General features: G+C 37.5%; 2 protein-coding genes and 1 pseudogene across 4 annotated transcripts in view; 1 reads left to right on the forward strand and 2 right to left on the reverse strand.

The window, feature by feature from the left end:
* The window catches only part of LOC120072048 (Zinc finger C-x8-C-x5-C-x3-H type family protein), a 54,695-nt gene that overhangs the window by 20,544 nt on the left and 14,253 nt on the right, over positions 1-19,898 (forward strand). For 2 of the 3 annotated variants that reach the window (XM_090310862.1, XM_090310864.1), the window contains exons 5-7: positions 5,628-5,721; positions 18,784-19,001; positions 19,127-19,245. In XM_090310862.1, coding sequence (XP_090166988.1) covers positions 5,628-5,721; positions 18,784-19,001; positions 19,127-19,245 — 431 coding nt within the window. The remainder of the gene's footprint in view (positions 1-5,627; positions 5,722-18,783; positions 19,002-19,126; positions 19,246-19,898) is intronic. The other variant, XM_090310863.1, reaches the window with a different exon arrangement.
* LOC150037884 (uncharacterized) lies at positions 8,537-10,259 on the reverse strand. The gene is made up of 4 exons (XM_090310752.1): positions 10,232-10,259; positions 10,080-10,105; positions 9,283-9,994; positions 8,537-8,775 (listed from the first exon to the last, which is right to left on the reverse strand). Exons 1-4 carry the CDS (start codon positions 10,257-10,259, stop codon positions 8,537-8,539), a joined length of 1,005 nt encoding a protein of 334 aa, XP_090166878.1.
* On the reverse strand, positions 15,632-16,384 carry LOC150037885 (uncharacterized; annotated as a pseudogene).

A 19,898-nucleotide genomic window follows, 5' to 3' on the forward strand; every position in this document is an offset into this window, starting at 1 on the left:
CTCGAGTCAATAAACGAGCTAGTGCTCCTTTTGAATTAGTCCATTCTGATGTTTAGGATCCATGTCCTGTTGAATCCAAAGGAGGGTTTAGATATTTTGTTACATTTGTCGATGACTATTCTCGTATTACGTGGTTATATTTAATGAAAAGTCGTTCTGAGTTACTTTCTCATTTTCGTAACTTCCATGTTGAAATTCAAACTCAGTTTAGTGGTGCTTTTAAAATCCTACAGAGTGATAGTGCTAAGGAATATCTCTCTCATACACTCAAGTCTTATTTAGATGCCCATGGAATTCTTCATGAATCTTCTTGTGTCGATACTCCATCTCAAAATGGGGTTGCAGAACGAAAGAATCGTCATCTTCTTGAGATAGCCAAGGCTTTGATGTTTCAGATGCATGTTCCAAAATCCTTTTGGGCTGATGTTGTTTCCACAACTTGTTTCTTAATAAATCGCATGCCCTCTTCCATTCTTAAGGGTGAGATACCTTTTCGTACTTTATGCCCCAAGCAACATTTGTTTCCCATTCCATCCAAAATATTTGGTTGTACCTACTTTGTTCGGGATGTTCGGCCTCAACATACAAAGCTGGATTCAAAATCCTTAAAATGTATTTTCCTTGGTTATTTCTGTGTTCAAAAGGGGTATCAGTGTTATTGTCCTAGTCTAAATAAATATTTCATTTCTCCTGATGTTACGTTTTTTGAACATACCCCATTTGTTTCATCACCGTCTTTCTCTTCGAATAAGAGTCAGGGGGAGCATAAGGAATTAGAGGATGGCTTCCTTATCTACATAGTTATTTCTCCTTTCGATCCTCTTCCTGATTCATCTCTACCTGTGGCTACCTCTACTCTTCCATCCATTGTCAAGGTCTATACTCGACGACAACCTCCTTCAGTTCCACACCCTGTACCAGACTCTTCTTTGTCATTGAATCCAGAAATGAGTGATGATCTTCCTATTGCTCTTCGTAAAGGTAAACGTACATGTGCTCATCCTATTTCCTTTTTTGTTTCACATAATCATTTGTCGCCTTCCACCTGTTCATTCATTACATCCTTAGAGTCTATATCCATCCCTAAAACTGTGCATGAGGTTTTGTCTCATCCTGGTTGGTGTGCCGCAATGGTGGAGAAGATGATTACCGTAGATGATAATTGTACTTGGGATTTTGTTTCTCTCCCTGTAGGAAAGAAGACTATCGGTTGCAAATGGGTGTTTGCAGTTAAAGTCAATCCAATCCTGATGGTTTTGTTGCTCGGTTAAAAGCGCACCTTATAGCGAAAGGCTACGCACAAACTTATGGCATTGATTATGCCGATACTTTTTCTCTTGTAGCAAAAATGGTATCTGTGAGGTTGTTTATTTCATTAGCTTCAATCAATTATTGACCTTTACATCATCTTGATATTAAAAATGCATTTCTTCATGGTGATCTTCAAGAAGAGGTGTATATGGAGTAACCACTAGGGTTTGTTGCTTAGGGGGAGAATGGAACGGTGTGTCGCCTTCGTAAATCCTTGTATGGAATAAAGCAGAGTCCACGAGCTTGGTTTGGTAAATTTAGTCAGGTGATTGAAAGCTTCGGAATGCGGAAGAGCACGTTAGATCATTCGGTCTTTTTTAAAAGATCTGAGGGTGGTGTCATCTTATTAGTCGTATATGTGGATGATATTGTGATTACTGGTGATGATGCTTTAGGTATCCAGTCTCTGAAGACCTTTCTTCATAGTCAATTCTATATAAAAGATTTGGGCATGTTGAAATACTTCTTAGGAATTGAGGTAATAAGAAGCAAGAAAGGAATACTATTATCACAGAGAAAATATATACTTGACTTGTTGACTGAAACAGGAAAGCTAGGGGTTAAGCCATGTAGTACCCCAATGATGCTCAACTTACAGCTCACAAAAGATGGAGAATTGCTAAAAGATCATGAAAGATATAGGAGGTTAGTGGGAAAACTTAATTACCTTACTTTGACTCGACCCGACATAGCCTATTCGGTAAGTATTGTGAGTCAGTACATGTCATGCCCTACAGTTAATCATTGGGTTTCATTGGAACATATTCTTTGTTATCTAAAGGTTGCTCTTGGGTGTGGTTTATTATATAAGGATTATGGTCATACTAATATTGAATGTATCTCAAACGCCGATTGGGTAGGATCTAAAGAAGACATAAGATCAACCTTAGGGTATTGTGTTTTTGTTGGTGGTAATTTGATTTCTTGGAAGAGTAAGAAGAAAAATGTGGTGTCACGTTCAAGTGCGAAATCAGAATATAGAGCAATGGCACAGTCTGTGTGTGAATTGATTTGGATATATCAACTTCTTGTTGAGTTGAGATTTGAAATCACCACACCGACAAAGTTGTGGTGTGATAATCAAGCAACACTTCATATTGCATCTAATCCAGAATTTCATGAAAGGACTAAATATATTGAAGTTGATTGCCATTTTGTACGTGAGGAAATTCAACAAGGATTGGTATCTACAGGATATGTGAAGACTAGAGAACAATTAGGAGATATCTTCATGAAAGCATTGGATGGAAGACGTATAGATTATCTATGTAACAAGTTGGGCATGATTAACGTATATGCTCCAACTTGAGAGGGTGTTATAATTCTATTGTTAGGGTTTTCCATTCTTGTAAATATTTTGTGATAATTTTCTTTTCTATGCTTTGTACACTTATATATATTCATATCTTTGGTGAATGAATAGAGGATTCTGATTCTCTCTCAAACCTAAGAGTTTTACAGATACAAAGCACAATTTGTGGCTAAAGACTTTACACAAACCTATGGGATTGATTATCAAGAAACATTTTTCCTGTTGCAAAAATCAATTCTATTAGAGTGTTGTTATCCATCACTGTTATTTCAGTTTGGTCCTTTTATCAACTTGATGTAAAAAATACCTTCCTAAATGGTGATCTTGAAGAGGAGGTATTTATGAACTTACCACCCATCTTTGAAGTGAACCTTAGAACCAGGAAAGTGTGCAAGTTAAAGCAATCTCTCGCCTTAAACAATCCTCAAGAGCGTGGTCTGAATGTTTTGGGAAAGCAGTGACAAGTTATGGCTTCATTTAGAGTCAAGCATACCACACCATTTTTTACAGACACGCTAGCCATGATAAGATAGTTGTTTTGATAGTGTATGTCGATGATATCATTCTCACAGGTAATAAGGAAGTTGAGTTGAACAACTTGAAGGACAAAGTAGTTAATGACTTCCAAATTAAATACCTGGAACTTTGAAATACTTCCTATGTATGGAATTTGCTAGGTCAAAGAAAGGTATCCTTGTCAATCAAAGAAAATATATTGTTGATCTTCTTGATGAGACAAGCTTACTTGTTTTTCGAACGACAGAAACTCTTATTGAGCTGAATTTAAAATTGCAAGCTGCAATAGATGGAGAGATGAAAGACAAGGAGAAATACCAAAGACTCGTGGGAAGACTTATTTATCTATCTCATACTCATCTAGATATTGCGTTTGTAGTCAGTATGGTAAGTCAGTGCATGCATGCCCCAGGGTAATGCACTCTGAAGCAGTTTATAGAATTCTCAGATATCTGAAAGGGGCTCGAGGAAAAGGCATATTGTTTAATAAGAATGATCATTTTTTTTTCCTGAAACAAAAACATAACTTTTCGTTGATCAAATGAAAAGAGTCTAATGCTCAAAGTACATAGAAACATAAGAGCAAATACAACGAATTATAGACTCAGGATCGGGAGGTGCACCTAGATATATCAATTAGGTTGACACATTCAAAGCACCCACATCATATCCCTATACGAAAGAGATCCACTTGATATATATAAAGAATACATGATTACATAGAAAAACAAAAGCATTCGAATAAGGCATATATCTTGAATAGAGTAATTGGCAAAGGACTTCAAATGGGAGCTCCACCAAGAAGCTACTAGATGGGTTGTTCCAAGACGATCAAAAGTTGATGCATATTCTCTATATGACTTCCCAAAAACCCAAGAAAAATTTGCTTGTATATGAACTCTCAAACAGTAGGTGCTGCACGACTTCTTCATTTGCTAGACACAAAGGGCACATGGTGGGAGATAAACAATGATACCGGAGTTGGTCATGTAGAGTGGCCAAACAGTTTAGAGTCCCAAAAAAAAAAAAAAACAGAAACCATATCAACAAGATGTTTGATCATTTATATGTGGAGATCTACAGTGATGCTGATTGGGCAAGTATTAGAATAGATAGGAGATCTACTTCCGGTTATTGTACCTTTGTTAAAGACAATCTTGTTACATGGCGAAATAAAAAACAAAATGTGGTAGCTAGGAGTAGTACTGAAGCAAATTTTAGGGATTTAGCACATGATATTTGTGAGGGTATAGGATAAATAGACTATTGGAAGCATTAAAATTTATCCAGGTAATGCCTATGCGTGTTTATTGTGACAATAAGGCCGCAATCTCCATAGCTCACAACCAAGTCATACATGATAGGACAAAACATATTGAAATTGATAAGCATTTTATAAAGGAGAAGATTGATGTTGAAGTGATATGCACTACCTATCTCTGAACAACAGAGCACATTGTTGATGTGTGGAAAAAGAGACTTCCAAAATTACAATTGGACAAATTGATCAACAAGCTGGCAATACAAGATATCTTTAAACCACCTTGAGAGGGAGTGTTGGTTTATGCCTCATTATTTGATTTGATTTGATTTTATTAGCTGTAATTATTTCTGTAGGATTTTTTCTTTTTATGTAATTAGGTCTGAACCTTATTTCTTAATTATTGTGTACTCTTGTAAACATAAGAGAGGGAGGAATAATTTAATAAAAGATTCCACCATTTCCACAAAATACTATGCTACCTAAAAGTTGCACTTGGGTGTAGAATCTTATATAAGTATCATGGTCATATAAGAGTTGAATATTTTTCAGATTCTGAAGGAGAATGTGGTTTCACGTTCAAGTGTTGAGCATAATATAGAGCTATGACCTATGACACAATCTGTGTGTGAAATAGGTGGATACATCAATAAGATAAGCTTCAGTGTTATGGTGCAAGCTAAATTACAGCTAATAATCAAGCAGCATTTTACATTGCGTTTAACCCAATGTTTCATGAGCGGACTAAACATATTGAGGTGAATTGTCATTTAATTTGTGAGAAAATACAAGGGTTGGTGTCCACAAGACATGTGAAGACTAAAGAACAATTGAGAGATGACCTAACTAAAGCTTTAAACAGAGCAAGAATAAGCTATCTTTACGACTTGGGCATGATTGACTTATTTGCTCTGGCTTGAGAGGAGTGTTATAATATATATTATCTATCTTTGCAACGACCTAGGCATGTTATAATATATTTTATTATTTCAATGAAAAGCCTTGTTTCTGTTTAAAAAAAAAAGAAAAAAGAAAAAATATATATATATATATATATATATTATCACATATAATTGTCCTTTATTGTAATCATACATTCTTTAGGTTTGGTTTCTTCTGTACATTTTTCCAATATTGAGTACATGGATTATCCCATATTCATGTCTTTGGTTGCCTTCGGTGTGGTACTTTATCTGATTTCACACCAGTGCACTTTTTTGTTTGCAGTGAACCTTGTGACATTGTTGGTGATGTTAGTTACGAAGAACTACGGGCGATTGCTTATGATGAAGCCAAACGAGGAATAAGTTTGCAATCAATTGTAAGGAAACAAGTTGACTGCTTTTGACTTTCTAAAACTGCATAATGTTTCTTGTTACATTTTGGTTGAGCTTTCATAGTTGATTATATTTTTCAAATGGATTCTCCTTTTGGAAAACATACACTTTTATTTACTAAGGTTTGAATTAGATTGCATTTTGGCCTTGAGTTTTCAAACTCAGCATTTCAACCTTTTGAAATTTTGAATAATATTGTTTCGGTCCCTCTCCTTTTGGAAAACATACACTTTTATTTACTAAGGTTTGAATTAGATTGCATTTTGGCCTTGAGTTTTCAAACTCAGCATTTCAACCTTTTGAAATTTGAATAATATTGTTTCGGTCCTACTGTTAACACTTCTGATCTAGTTTACCGTTAATTTTCTGTTATGCTGTGCTGATTGATTTTTTTAGTTCAAGGTGAGGTGTCTTAAATGAGTATTACATGGCATTCTTTAACAAGAAAGATATGTTTAATAACAGAAACCTTAAATAATAAAATAAAAAAATAAAATTACCTTTTTGGTCTATGAGTTCTTAGGAATAGGTTCAAGTGGTCATCGAGATGTTACAATGTATGCTTAAGTCTCTGAATTTTGAGAAATAGGTTTAAAAGGTTCTTGGCATTCTTCTTCCATTTGTTACAGTAATAGAGTAATTTTTCCCTTATTTAATGTGACATTTGGAATTTAAAAAAGGAAGAAAAAAATTAATTTATACCCTAAACTCAATTAAAACTCCAAACTAATAACTGTGTTAATTTAAAATTAAAAAACCATTTATTTTATTTTATTAGTTTTCTTTCTTCTTTCTTTCTCCCTCTTCTTCTTCCATCCTCTTCCTTCACCATCCGTCAATAGTCACCACTGTCTGTAGCTACCGAAAATTTCTTCCCTTCCTAAGAAATTTGCTCAACTTTTTCTAAATTTGATCACTGTATTATTTTCAAAATTCAAACTTTCGCTCATTTTCTCAATAACATAATTTTCTCCATCTTTGAGTTTCTTCGAATAAAAAATTCTCCCAATTTCTCATATGGGTGTTCTTCAATTGCCTGTAATCAATTTTCTCTTCAATCGAAAGAAACAAAAAGTCATAGCCACTACACTGATTAACAAACTATGATATAAAAATTAATGAAGTCAAGAAAACAGGCAGAACGGTGGAAGAAACAAGAAAAAGAAAAATCCATCTCAATAAACATCAAAGAAAAACAAATCACGATGGAAATACCTATTGACAACCAGCACTGCCGTGTGTGACAGAGGAAAGTAGAAATAGAGCATTGCAACAAAGTGGGAAGGGGAAAGAGAAAAAGAAGAAAGATTGAAGAGGAAAGAAGGAAAATATATATTTACAGTTGCTGGTGGTAGTGGTTGCCATTGACGGACGGTGAAGCAAGAAGATGGAAGGAGGAGAGGGAGAGAGTAAGGGAAGAGGGAGAAAGAAGGGAGAGCAAAAGAAAAAGAAAACAAATAAGAATAATATTTTTTTATATAATTTTTTTAATAATAAAAATATTAGTGTTAAATCACCGATTGACTCGATATAAAAAAATCACTGATTGACCCAAGAGCTTAAGCTAATGGGTGAAGACATTTAATATCATACCATCTAACACTCCCTCACTTGTGGGCTTGACATATGAACAAGACCCAACAAGTGGAAATTAATATTAATTGGGAGGAGGGGGAGGAAATAACCTTGTAGGGCTTTGAACTCAAAATCTCTCAGGACCGCTTACTCTGATACCGTATTAAATCACCGATTGACCAAAAAACTTAAGCTGATGGGTGAAGACAAATTTAATATCATACTATCTGACAATTAGAACTTTTTAGAAATAGAAAATAGGTGCTACGTTAGCTTTCTGTTGGTAATTAACAAAAAAAAAAAAAAAAAAAAATGATAGAGGGACAAAAAAATGCTACTAAATGCAAATCTCTGGGGTAAAATTGTCGAGTTTGAAAAATCAGAGACCTAAATGCAACCTAAACCAAACCTCAGGGACCAAAAGTATAATTTCCTCGTGGGCTGGTGGGACAGTGAATCTCCATTTAAAATAGGATCATAGAATAGCCATTTTGCTTGATTATTATTATTATTATTATTTTTTTTCAGAGATAGAGATGGTGAACTTTTACCATTTCAACTCTCCCCTGAGCCCTTTTCTCCAATTATTAGTATATCAATTTTTAAAATAATGAATAATTTCAATTCTAATTTTGTTATTAAAAAAATATAATTTTAATGTATTTTCAATCTTTAATTACTTATTATTGAAACAAATAATTAAAAATAAATATATAACAACAAATTTTCTTGTGGGGAATTCTGATAATTTGTGGGGACTCGTTGAACTTGACCTGAATTCCCCAGATCGTGGAGTGAGGTGGGGATGGAGGGTGCATCTGGGTTCTGTTCCCTTGTTTCTGTTAAAATATCTAGACTGATCTCGTTCGATAAATTCCTACCTCTCTATCTATCTCTGAGATGTTTGGATTTTTCAAAACTTCATGGACATGCAGAAGAGAAATACTATCCCCACTCGGACCAAGACATAACTTTTTTTCAGTGTTTTCAAAGCGCAAGGCGCACCTCAAAGCGACAAGTCCCTTGATCGCCTCAAGGCTAGAGGCGACAAAAAGGCGACGCTCGAGCGAAGCGAGGCGCAATAAATAAATAAATAAATATATATATATATATGTAGAAGAAGAACATAAGTTTATATACAAATGTCAAAGCCTCAAAGATTAATAATAGTAATCTAATAAATAAAAATGAACAAAACTCTAAAAGTAAAAGTTCAAGACATGATCAAACATCAAATTCAACATCATCCCCATCTAAATCTAAGGTTTCATCCATTGCTCCCCCTTGGCTATTGTCCTCCTCAATGTCTAATTCCTCTTCATCGTCGTCCTCAACTTCATCACTAAACACTTGTATAGTTGCTGTTTGCTTTTGAACTCTAAAAGTGGAGGCAGAGGTAGAGGCAGCTGACTTTCCTTTTGATCTAGTGTACGTGATGGGTTCTCTAACGCCACTAGCATGAGCTACATCTCCTCATGTGAGGTCGTCATCATGAAAAACTAACTCATTGTCAACTTTAGCTTCATTATTTTCTTCATCCAATGTTCCGACCAACCATTCATTACTCTCGTCTATGTGATCTAAGGAGATTGGATCAAGTTGATCCTTTAAATCAAAACGCTCTTTAAGTACTTGATTATACTTTATATAAACGTCTGTTCCAACCTGTTCCTTTTTTTCGTATGAATCTACAAATTATTAACCAATATGGAATTAGAAGTTTGTTTTAAAATTTAAATTAATGATGTAAGAAACAAAATGATCACTTACATGTTCAAAAACACTCCAATTGTGCTCACACCCAGAAGCGCTGCACGTCAGATTAAGGACTCTCATGGCTAACTTTTGCAAAACTGGAGTACTACCACCATAAAGAGCCCACCACGATGATGTTCACACATTTGACATGATTTAGAAGAAATAACATACTTATATACACTATTAATTTAGTAGGGAATGTGAGTCCTTACCTGGCGTCTTAACTTTTCTTGTGTTGATTGTTAAGTCAATGCCGAACATGCCTTTAGCTTCAGAATATAACTCTAATTCCACTGTGCATCGATTTTGATCACTAGTAGATGGTATCAATCTTTGCACAACTTTAAGAAGACCATTCATGACTTCAACATCTTGAGTAATTCTATCCTTGTGGTCATAGAAAAGTGATTGATTCAAATAATATCCAGCAGCATGTAATGGTCGATGAAGTTGACAATCCCATCTTCTATCAATGATCTCCCAAATTGGCTTGTACTTCATCTCGTTATCATTAAATCTACTCTTAATGGTCTCTTTTGCCCTATCCATCGCCTCATAGATATATCCTATTGCAGGTTTATCACCATCGACAAGTCTAAGTACTCGAACTAATGGTTCAGATACCTTTAAAGTGTAGGCCACTGAGTTCCAAAAGGATGGCATCAAAACGGTGTTGGCTGCTCTCTTTCCCTTTGGATCTTTTGCCCATTTGGAAGTCGTCCATTTTTCAGAAATAAACATCTTTCTCAAGTTCACTTTATTCTTGTGGATGCTTGCGAGGGTAAAAAACGATGTTGCAAAACGTGTAACCGCCGATCTCACCAATTCATGATGATTGGTGAACTCCCTCATCATGTTAAGTACACACAAGTGATTATACATAAAACCACTTAGTGCTACAACCCTTTTAAGGCATCTTTTGATCTAATTGTTGAAATTATATTTTAGCCCTAAGGGCCTTTTTGTCTTTTATCAGTCTAGGGTTTCTCATTGTTTGGGTTATTTATACATGTTCTTGTATTGTGTACTGTGTATCTGAATTAAAAATAAAAAACTCTTATCGTGGTTTTTTCTCCCTGGTCTAGGGTTTTCCACGTAACTCTGGTGTTTTTTCTTTTCCCCTAATTTTTCAAGATGGTATCAGAGTAGGGTGATGAGAACGTGGCTGGAATAGAAGAGATTCAGTCATCGACTCTAGTAGGGGATGGAACTCCAAGAGAAAACTCTAACAGTGCTGAAATTAGGGCTACTGTCGATCAATACCTACGGTCATTACATGGACCGATTTAGATCCAGCCGTTACTGCCGTCGGAGGACCCCCGCCACTGCCGACGACGACTTCAACCACACTGCCGCCGCTGTCGTCGAGACTCGACCATCCGTTGTCAGCCCAGCCCAGATACGAGCGTCCGCCGTCGACTTCCTATGTTTTCCAGCCGCTGATTCCGCTTCAGATCTCACCGACGGAAGGGCTTTAGGTCAGTCGTTCTCCCTTCCGACGTTACCTAGTTCTGTCTACCCATCGAATCTTCCATCTTCGAGTCTTCCTTCATCATCGAGTTTTCCATATTCGAATCTTCCAAGCCCTCTGAATGTGCCCGATATATCGGTCTACCAGAACCCACAACGTCATTTGAACCACCCGGTCCAGCTGAACCCGGTCCAGTCGAACCCTTTACAGCAACTTGTCTCCCACTATTTTTCCTCTGGTCAACCATCTCCTCCTATTGGTTTTCCCACACCGACAGAAATGATATCTTCAGGGGTTTATGGGCAGAAACAACCTACAACGATTCATGGTGGGACTGTTAGTGTTCAACAGCAACTGGCAAACCTTCAACACCAAATTTCTGCACTTGGAGCAGCTGTTAGATCTTCGGCCAATCCTTCAACAGATTTTCTACCAGATACATACCCAGGGGTTCTGTTATGTTCAGAAACTCCGGTAACTACTTACCCTACTTTGCCTTTCACAAATATTATGTCTGGGTCTGTAGGCAATTCTGCAGGAATTTCCATTGGCGAAAAACTTAATGGACAACATTATTTTTCTTGGTCACAATCTGTGAGGATGGTTCTCGTGGGGCGGCACAAGTTCGGGTATCTAACAAGGGAAATACCCAGACCAAACCCTGAGGATCCTCAGGAACGGATATGGAAGGGGGAGGATTCTCTCCTTCGCTCAATTTTAATAAATAGTATGGAGCCTCAGATCGGTAAGCCTCTTCTTTACTCAGCTTCTGATCGGGATATCTGGGAAGCTGTCCAGAAACTTTACTCGAAGAGGTAGAATGCTTCACGCCTTTATACCTTGAGAAAACAGGTGCATGAGTGCAAGCAAAGGACACTCGACGTAACATCCTATTTCAATAAATTATCACTGTTGTGGCAGGAGATGGATCTATGTCGGGAAATAGTTTGGAATTGCCCAGTTGACGGGGTTCAGTATTCAAATATTGAGGAGGCTGGCCGTGTCTATGATTTTCTGGCTGGCTTAAACTCGAAGTTTGATGGTGTTCGGAGCCGAATTTTGGGACAAAGACCAATGCCGTCCCTGATGGAAGTTTGCTTCGAGGTCAGATTGGAAGAAGATCGAACCAGCGCTATGAATGGTACAACGCCTAATACCCTGGACTCTGCTGCGTTTGGAGTCAAGTCAACGGGTTCAGAAAATGACAAACAGAATGGAAAGAACCCTCCAATTTGTGAGCATTGCAAGAAACCATGGCATACGAAAGATCAATGCTGGAAATTACATGGCCGATCTCCAAACAGCAAGCGGCGTCCTCCGAACGACAAATGTAAGTCCCGTCGTGCCTTCGTTAGTGAAGCTGTTGATGGTGCCCCTCCAGGGACGAGCCAGGTGGATCCTGGTACGGTCGGAAGCGGTAGTATTGCACAGTCAGGTACTCCCCATTCCTTTAGTTTCTTTGCTGAGGGAGATGAATCTTGGATTCTTGATTCTAGAGCAACGGACCATCTAACTGGATCGTCTGACCAATTCCTCTCCTATTATCCAAGTGCTGGAAATGAGAGAATAAGAATTGCAGATGGGTCATTTGCCCCCGTTGCAGGAAAAGGCCACTTATCCCCACTTCAAGGACTGATTTTGCATAATGTCTTACATGTGCCAAAAATATCATATAATTTGCTATCAATCAGTAAGTTAACCAGAGATTTGAACTGCAAAGTCGTGTTCTCATCAGATACTGTTTTGTTTCAGGACCTGAGCTCGGGGAAGATGATTGGCACTGCCCGACACAATAGGGGACTCTATTTTCTTTCCGACGATGCTTCGTTTAGGAGTTTATCTAGCACTTGTTTACTGTCTTCTCTTACTATTTCTGAAACTGATTTCTTATTATGGCATTTTCGTCTTGGACATCCAAATTTTCATTATATGAAATATCCATTTCCCCATTTATTTCGTAATGTGAATGTGTCATCTTTGTCGTGTGATGTTTGTATCCGTGCTAAGCAGCCTAGGGCGTCTTTTACCTCACAACCCTACAAACCTTCCCGACCCTTCCACCTAATACATAGTGACGTTTGGGGCCCTTCGAATGTCACAACGGTATCAGGTAAATGGTGGTTCGTTACCTTCATCGATGATCACACTCGTCTTACATGGGTGTTTCTTCTTACAGACAAGTCTGAATTGACGACGGTTTTTCAATAGTTTTACATTACTGTCGAAACCCAGTTCAATACCAAAATCGCCATTCTTCGAAGTGACAATGGGCGTGAATTTGTTAATCAGACCCTTCGTGAGTTCTTAAACTCGAAAGGAATTGTCCACCAAAATTCCTGTGTCTATACACCTCAGCAGAATGGGGTGGCTGAACGGAAAAATCGCCACCTCATTGAAGTAGCCCGATCCCTCATGATACCTGCATCCTTACCCTCATATCTATGAGGGGATGCTGTTCTTACTGCAGCTCATCTCATAAATCGGATGCCCTGTGTGCTCAAATTCCAAACCCCCTTAGAACATTTTAAAGAATCCATCTCGTCCACTCGCCTTTTCCCTGATGTTCCTCTTAGAGTTTTTGGATGCACCGTGTTCGTCCATAATCATGGTCCTCACCAAAGTAAATTTGCTCCTAGGGCCCAACAATGCATCTTTGTTGGTTATCCGCTCCATCAATGAGGCTATAAGTGCTTTCAGCCTTCCTCTCGAAAGTATTTTGTCACCATGGATGTCACATTTCTGGAGGACAAGCCATTCTTTCCCGTTAGTCCTCTTTAGGGGGAGACTTCGAGTGAAGAGGCTAACACTTCCACCTACTCTGTTCCCTTAGACTTGTTTCCTGAACCTATCCCTGAAACAGAAACAAATGAACCTATCCTTCCTACAAAACAAGTGCCTTGGATAACCTACTATCGAAAGCATCTCCGAAAGGAAATGGTTCCCGAAATTGTTTCCCCTGTTGCTCCGCTGGAAGGTGTTCAAGCGTCAGAACCGGAACCGGCTCAGGGTCAAAGTACCCTAGTCATAATGACAATGAGTATGTTGAAGGTGATATAGGGGACTCAGGTGAAGTCAGAGATGATGACAGTGCAGTCAGGGATGATGGCAATAATGAAGCGCCCAGTGGTGCTCAGGGAACTGAAAATGAACAACAGTTGGGTACAGATCAACAGGTTGACAAGACCAATGAGATTGAGGTTGATGTTACCTTGGATTTGCCGATAGCTCTGCGAAAAGGTACTAGGTCATGCACTAAACACTCTATGACAAGCTTTTTGTCTTATAGTAACCTGTCTACGAGATTTACAGCTTTCACCACCAGCCTGGATAATGTGATAATTCCGGACAATGTGCACAAGGCTCCGAAAATTTCTGAATGACGAGGTGCAATTATGGAGGAAATGCGGGCCCTTGAGACTAACAAAACATGGAATCTGGTTAGTCTTCCGAGAGGGCACAAAACCGTAGGGTGCAAGTGGGTGTTTACTGTCAAATACAAGTCAGATGGAACTCTCGACAGATATAAGGCCAGATTGGTTGCAAAAGGATTCACTCAGACGTATGGAGTGGATTACTCAGAAACCTTCTCACCTGTGACAAAACTTAACACTATTCGTGTCCTCCTTTCTGTGGCTATTAATCAAGATTGGCCTATCCATCAGTTGGATGTGAAAAATGCGTTCCTAAATGGTGAATTGGGAGAAGAGGTTTATATGAACCCACCTCTAGGTTTTGAAGCCCGGTTTGGCAATCAGGTGTGCATATTGAAAAAAATCCTTATATGGACTGAAGCAGTCCCCTAGAGCTTGGTTCGATCGATTCACCACCTTTATTAAATCTCAGGGGTTTGTTTAAGGGCATTCAGATCACACCTTGTTCACTAAAAAGTCAGCACCAGGCAAAATAGCGGTATTGATTGTCTATGTTGATGATATTATACTATCAGGAGATGATTCAGTAGAAATTGACAGGTTGAAACGACGAATGGCAGATGAGTTTGAGATAAAAGATCTCGGTACCTTGCGATATTTTCTAGGAATGGAGGTAGCAAAATCAGTAGAAGGGATCTCAGTGTCTCAGAGGAAATACACACTCGATTTGTTGAAAGAAACTGGAATGACAGGGTGTAAACCTGCAGATACACCTGTAGAAACCAACCTCAATCTGATAGAGTCAGTAGATGATGTTCCTGTAAACAAAGAAAGATATCAACGGCTTGTGGGGAAACTGATATATCTGTCACATACCAGACCTGATATATCATATGCAGTTAGCTTGGTCAGTCAGTTCATGCAGGCTCCGTGTGAAAGACACATGGAGGCAGTCACACGGATCCTGAGGTATCTGAAGTCTTCTCCTGGAAAGGGCTTGGTTTTCAGAAAGCATGATGAAAGGTGTATCAAGGCCTACACAGATTTTGACTGGGCTGATTCTGTTACAGATAAGAAATCTACCTCAGGATACTGTACCTTTGTGTGGGGAAACTTAGTTACTTGGAGAAGTAAGAAGCAAGGCGTTGTGGCTAGAAGCAGTGCCGAAGTCGAATATAGGGCTATGAGCTTGGGTATATGTGAAGAGATTTTGTTGAAGAAGGTTTTGGTAGATCTACATCAAGAAAGTCATGACCCGATGAGACTTTACTGCGATAACAAGGCTGCCATTAATATTGCACACAATCCGGTTCAGCATGACAGAACCAAACACGTTGAGATTGACCGACACTTCATCAAAGAAAAACTGGATAATGGTAGCATTTGCATTCCTTATGTTCTGTCCAGCCAATAAGTTGCGGATGTTCTCACCAAAGAGTTACACAAACGAACTTTTGACACCTGTGTTAGCAAGTTGGGTCTCATTGACATCTACGCCCCAACTTGAGAGGGAGTGTTGAAATTATATTTTAGCCCTAAGGGCGTTTTTGTCTTTTATCAGTCTAGGGTTTCTCATTGTTTGGTTATTTATACATGTTCTTGTATTGTGTACTGTGTATCTGAATTAAAAATAAAAAACTCTTATCGTGGTTTTTTCTCCCTGGTCTAGGGTTTTCCACGTAACTCTAGTATTTTTTCTTTTCCCCTAACTTTTCAAGACTAATCAATCTTTCCAATGTCCTCTAATATCAAATCTAAACAGTGGGCAACACATCGTGTCCAATATAAATGTGGCCGCTTAGCTTCCAAATATTTGCCAGCTAGAACATAGTTCGAGGCATTATCAGTCACAACTTGGACAATATTCTCCTTTCCTATCTTTTCTACCATGCTATCCAAGAGTTCAAATACTTTTTCTTCAGTTTTGATGCATGAAGATGCATTAATCAATTCCAAAAACAATGTCCTCGCAGCAGAATGCACTAAAAAATTTATCAAGGTTCTGTCTCTTCTATCAGTCCACCCATCAGACATCAAAGAACAACCGTTTTTTTTCCATTCAACCTCATGGTTGCTCATTATTTTTTTTGTATGTTCTACTTCCTTTTTTAAGCATGTCTATGTAGCCTCATGATAAGGAGGTATCAACCTAAGTCCAAATTGTTCTATGACTTCGATCATTATTTGAAAACTTTTCAACCGAATTGTATTCTGGGGAATACATGCTTGATAAATCCAACGCATGATAAATTGAACTGTAGCATCTCTCCCTTCTTTGTTGTATTTTTTGGTGATGGTTGATTGCTTCAGCTTCTTTAATTTATTCCGATCATCAACTACTTTGGCTGGATTTGGATATAAATTTATCCATTGCTCCTTTAGTTCGTAGTGGATGTGTTTGCGGTTGTGATTGAATTGCTCGTTTTTTAGATGTTCTGGTACTTGATCCACATCCACCAACTTCCATCTCATCCTCCATCAATTATATTCAAATCATAAGCACCACCATAGTTAGGGAGGGCATTGCTTTCCTCCTGCTGTGCTTTTGTCTTCATTTGGTACTCCTTCAATTCCTCTCTTACAATGGTAGGGTACTTCAAGCATGCTTTAACATTTCGGTTTTCACCTACTAAGTGTTGTGTTGCTGGACAAATGCCACTCTTTGTGATTTTTCCACAAAACATATATTTACATATATTCGTATCTTTTTTGTTTTCTAAGATGACATATTGCCAACCGGGATGTTTCCGTTTTTGCTCTCCTTCTCCCATCCTATTATAAAACAATGAAAATAAACCCAAAAACTTTAAAAAAAAAGAAGCCTATTTTAGAAATGTTTCCACTCAAAATTGAATAAAAACTTAAAAAGTATACCGAAAAAAGAAAAAAAAAACTAATCTTTTTAAAAACAAGTTGAATATGAAAAACAACAAGTAGTATATTGAAAAAACGAAAATAAAAAAATCGGAAAAGAACAAGTTGAAAAAAAAAGTATATTGAAAAAAACTAATCTTGTTCAAAAGAAAGTTGAATATGAAAAAAAAAAACAGAAGAAAAAGTAGGTTTTTTTAAAAAACGAAGTTGAATATGAAAAACAGTATACTTAACAAAAAAAAAAAAAAAAAAAAAACAAAACCAACCTTTTTGGTTGAACTTTGAAGAAACAGTATACTGAAAGTCTGGAAAAAAAAAACTAATCTTTTTTAAAAAAACAAGTTGAACATGAAAAACAACTAGTGTGCTGAAAAACAAAAATAATAATAAAAAAAAATCAACCTTTTTGGGAAAACAATGAAGATATGCTGAAGAAGTTGAATGAAAACTGAATAAAAGTACTTTCTTTTTATATAAACCCACCGAATTTGAAGAGAACAACTACAATAGAAAAAAAAAAACTAAAAAGCCTTTGCTTTTTTTTTTTTTTTTTAATAAAACCACTCCAGAATCTGCCGAGAAGATCTATAATGGAGAAAAAAAACCTAACCTTTTTTATTGCTTTTTCTATCCTTCAAAATTGCAGCAGTAGAACTTGAATGGGAAAAGTTGTAGAAAACTTCTTCCCTTCTTTTGGAAGAATCTCAGAATATTAGGAGGAGAACTTCAAACTTGGAAGATAAAAAAACTAACCCAAACATGGAAAACAGGAAGAGACCATCACGTTTTCCTATAATGATTTTTGCCTTTTCGTGTATAGCTGGCTGTATATTTTAATATTCGGTTACATGGATTTGGTGGGCCTCTTTTACGTGGGCTTATGCTTATAACTAAAAAAAAAAGGTAAAAAAAAAGAAGAAAGATGAATTTTACCCAGGCGCCCACCTTGGCCAAGGCGCAAGGCACTGCCAGGCGCGGCAAGGTGAGCGGCTCATTGGATCTGCACGCCTCATCGCCACAGGAGGCGCAGAGGGCTCTGGTCGCCTCACCTCTCGCCTCAGGCGCGCGCCCGAAGTCGCCTCAATAACACTGCTTGTTTTCTCATTGCTTTTTTGCTTTTATTGTTGATGGTTTCGTCTTTTGTTTCTTTTATTTCTCGTTTTGAAGGTTGTATCTTTGAGCTTTAGTCATTTTTTTATTGAAAAGTGTCATATCCTTGTTCAAGAAAAGTATATGTGTGTAGATATAGGAGCTTATTGTCATTTTGTCCTTTATTGTCATTTTGTTATTCTTAGTTTAGGGCTTTCATGTATGCCTGTATATATTGAACTCGAATGTATAGCCTGTATTGGATTCTTCCGTGGTCAACAAATATTTGAAGAAAGAAAGAAAACGGATCTCAGTCCCCACACTGTTAATTTGACTTTCAAGATTTGATAAGATGAGATCGAGAAGAGAAAAATTAGTAAGGAGGCTGTTTGGTATTCAAAATGATCGTGGGCATAGGATTGTAGTGTTTGGGATGTAGGAGTAAGATTCGACTTCTCTCAATCCTGAGGCCCCACAGAGTAGCACACTCCCACAAACCACAAGAGATTGGCACTTGTCCCGAGCCCTCAAATTAGACGTGTAGAATATATGTTTAGTTATACGGTGGTCTAATCTTTGATCATATAATATTTTCCCTGTGTGAATTGTGAAGCAGTAACACCTTCCCTGTGTGAATTGTGAAGCAGTAACACCTCCATTCTTTTGATATTGAAACTGTTTACTGTTTACATTTTTATTTTCTGGCATTATCTTGGTGCAGAAGTGTTCTCTCTTTTAGCAGCTATAGCATGAGCTCTCTTCTTTCCAATTGGAGAAGCTTTGTTAACTTCCTTGGATTTGATTTACTCCCATTTGTATAATGTCATAATACTGTGAAATTGCTTCCTAAAAGAATGAAGTGGTAACAGTTGCATCTTTCATTAACTATTAACTTCATGTATTTGCAGGTTGAAAGAGAGAGAAATTTACTTAATTCTAAGTTAGCCGAGTTTGAGGCCCTTCTTCATAAGCCATATGTAAAACCAGCAAATCGTGCTCCTGGCAACCAAAGCTCATTTTCGGGGACTAATTCTCTTTCAAATCTACCAAATGCTCAAAGTAATACTCCTTCATTGTCAAGTTTTAGCCAGTTGGGTGCATCACTTAATATGGGATTTGGTGCTAGGTAAGAAGACAAATAGCTTGATTTTATTGTTTATCTAGGGATTGTATGTAGTTCACAAAATTGTTTTGATGCTACGCTGTCACTGTAACTCTCTGGGGCTTACATTTTGAGAATTTATTTCACAGGCCCTCTAATCTATCTAATAGTGTATTTGGTCAGCCAGTTCAATTTTCAAGCCCCCTGCAAAACTCGAGTGGATTTGGAATAACCAATTTTCCATCAACAAGTGCTGTTGCAGTTGGAGGTGCGTTCTTGAATCATTGTAGAAGTATATGTGTTTAAACTTTTTTATCAGATCCTTGGAACGATCATTTAGCTTTCTTGAATAGAGCCTGGTTGCCTCAAACAACCAACCCAATTTTTTAATCATGAACCCAATTTTTGTCTCATCAAATTCGACTGTAGAAGATGTCTAGGTCGGTAACCTGTTTTTTGAAAAAGAAAGATTTATGTAAGATATTGTCTGTCATAATGTGTAGAAATGGCATGCAAATGGAAAGTCAGGGCAATTAAACATAAGGACTCTAACGTGTTCAAAATCACCAAATACGTCCGTGTTCACACATGTCAAATTTTTTTAAGGAAACATGATCAGAAACAAGGTAGGAGTTGGGTTATTGCTGAACTGAAGTCCAAGTATCAGGATGTTAGTCGTGGATGCGCATTGTGCATGATCTTCTTATGGATGAATAGGAATAATGTATCAGTCGTCTGCAAACCAAACACGTTGGTGTGCCATTTCTATTATGTAAATTATTGTTTGACACTAAACATTTAAATAAATGAAATGTACTTGCATCGTCATCCACAAATATGGTTGACTTCAACAAGCTCTTGAACAATGGCTTCCTCTGCATCGATTGGACTGTCATATGTACCTAATGAATGCTCTTTGGT

This window comes from Benincasa hispida, chromosome 2 (assembly GCF_027475165.1).
Source record: "Benincasa hispida cultivar pf3 chromosome 2, pf3_genome.v1.1, whole genome shotgun sequence".
Lineage (NCBI taxonomy): Eukaryota > Viridiplantae > Streptophyta > Magnoliopsida > Cucurbitales > Cucurbitaceae > Benincasa > Benincasa hispida.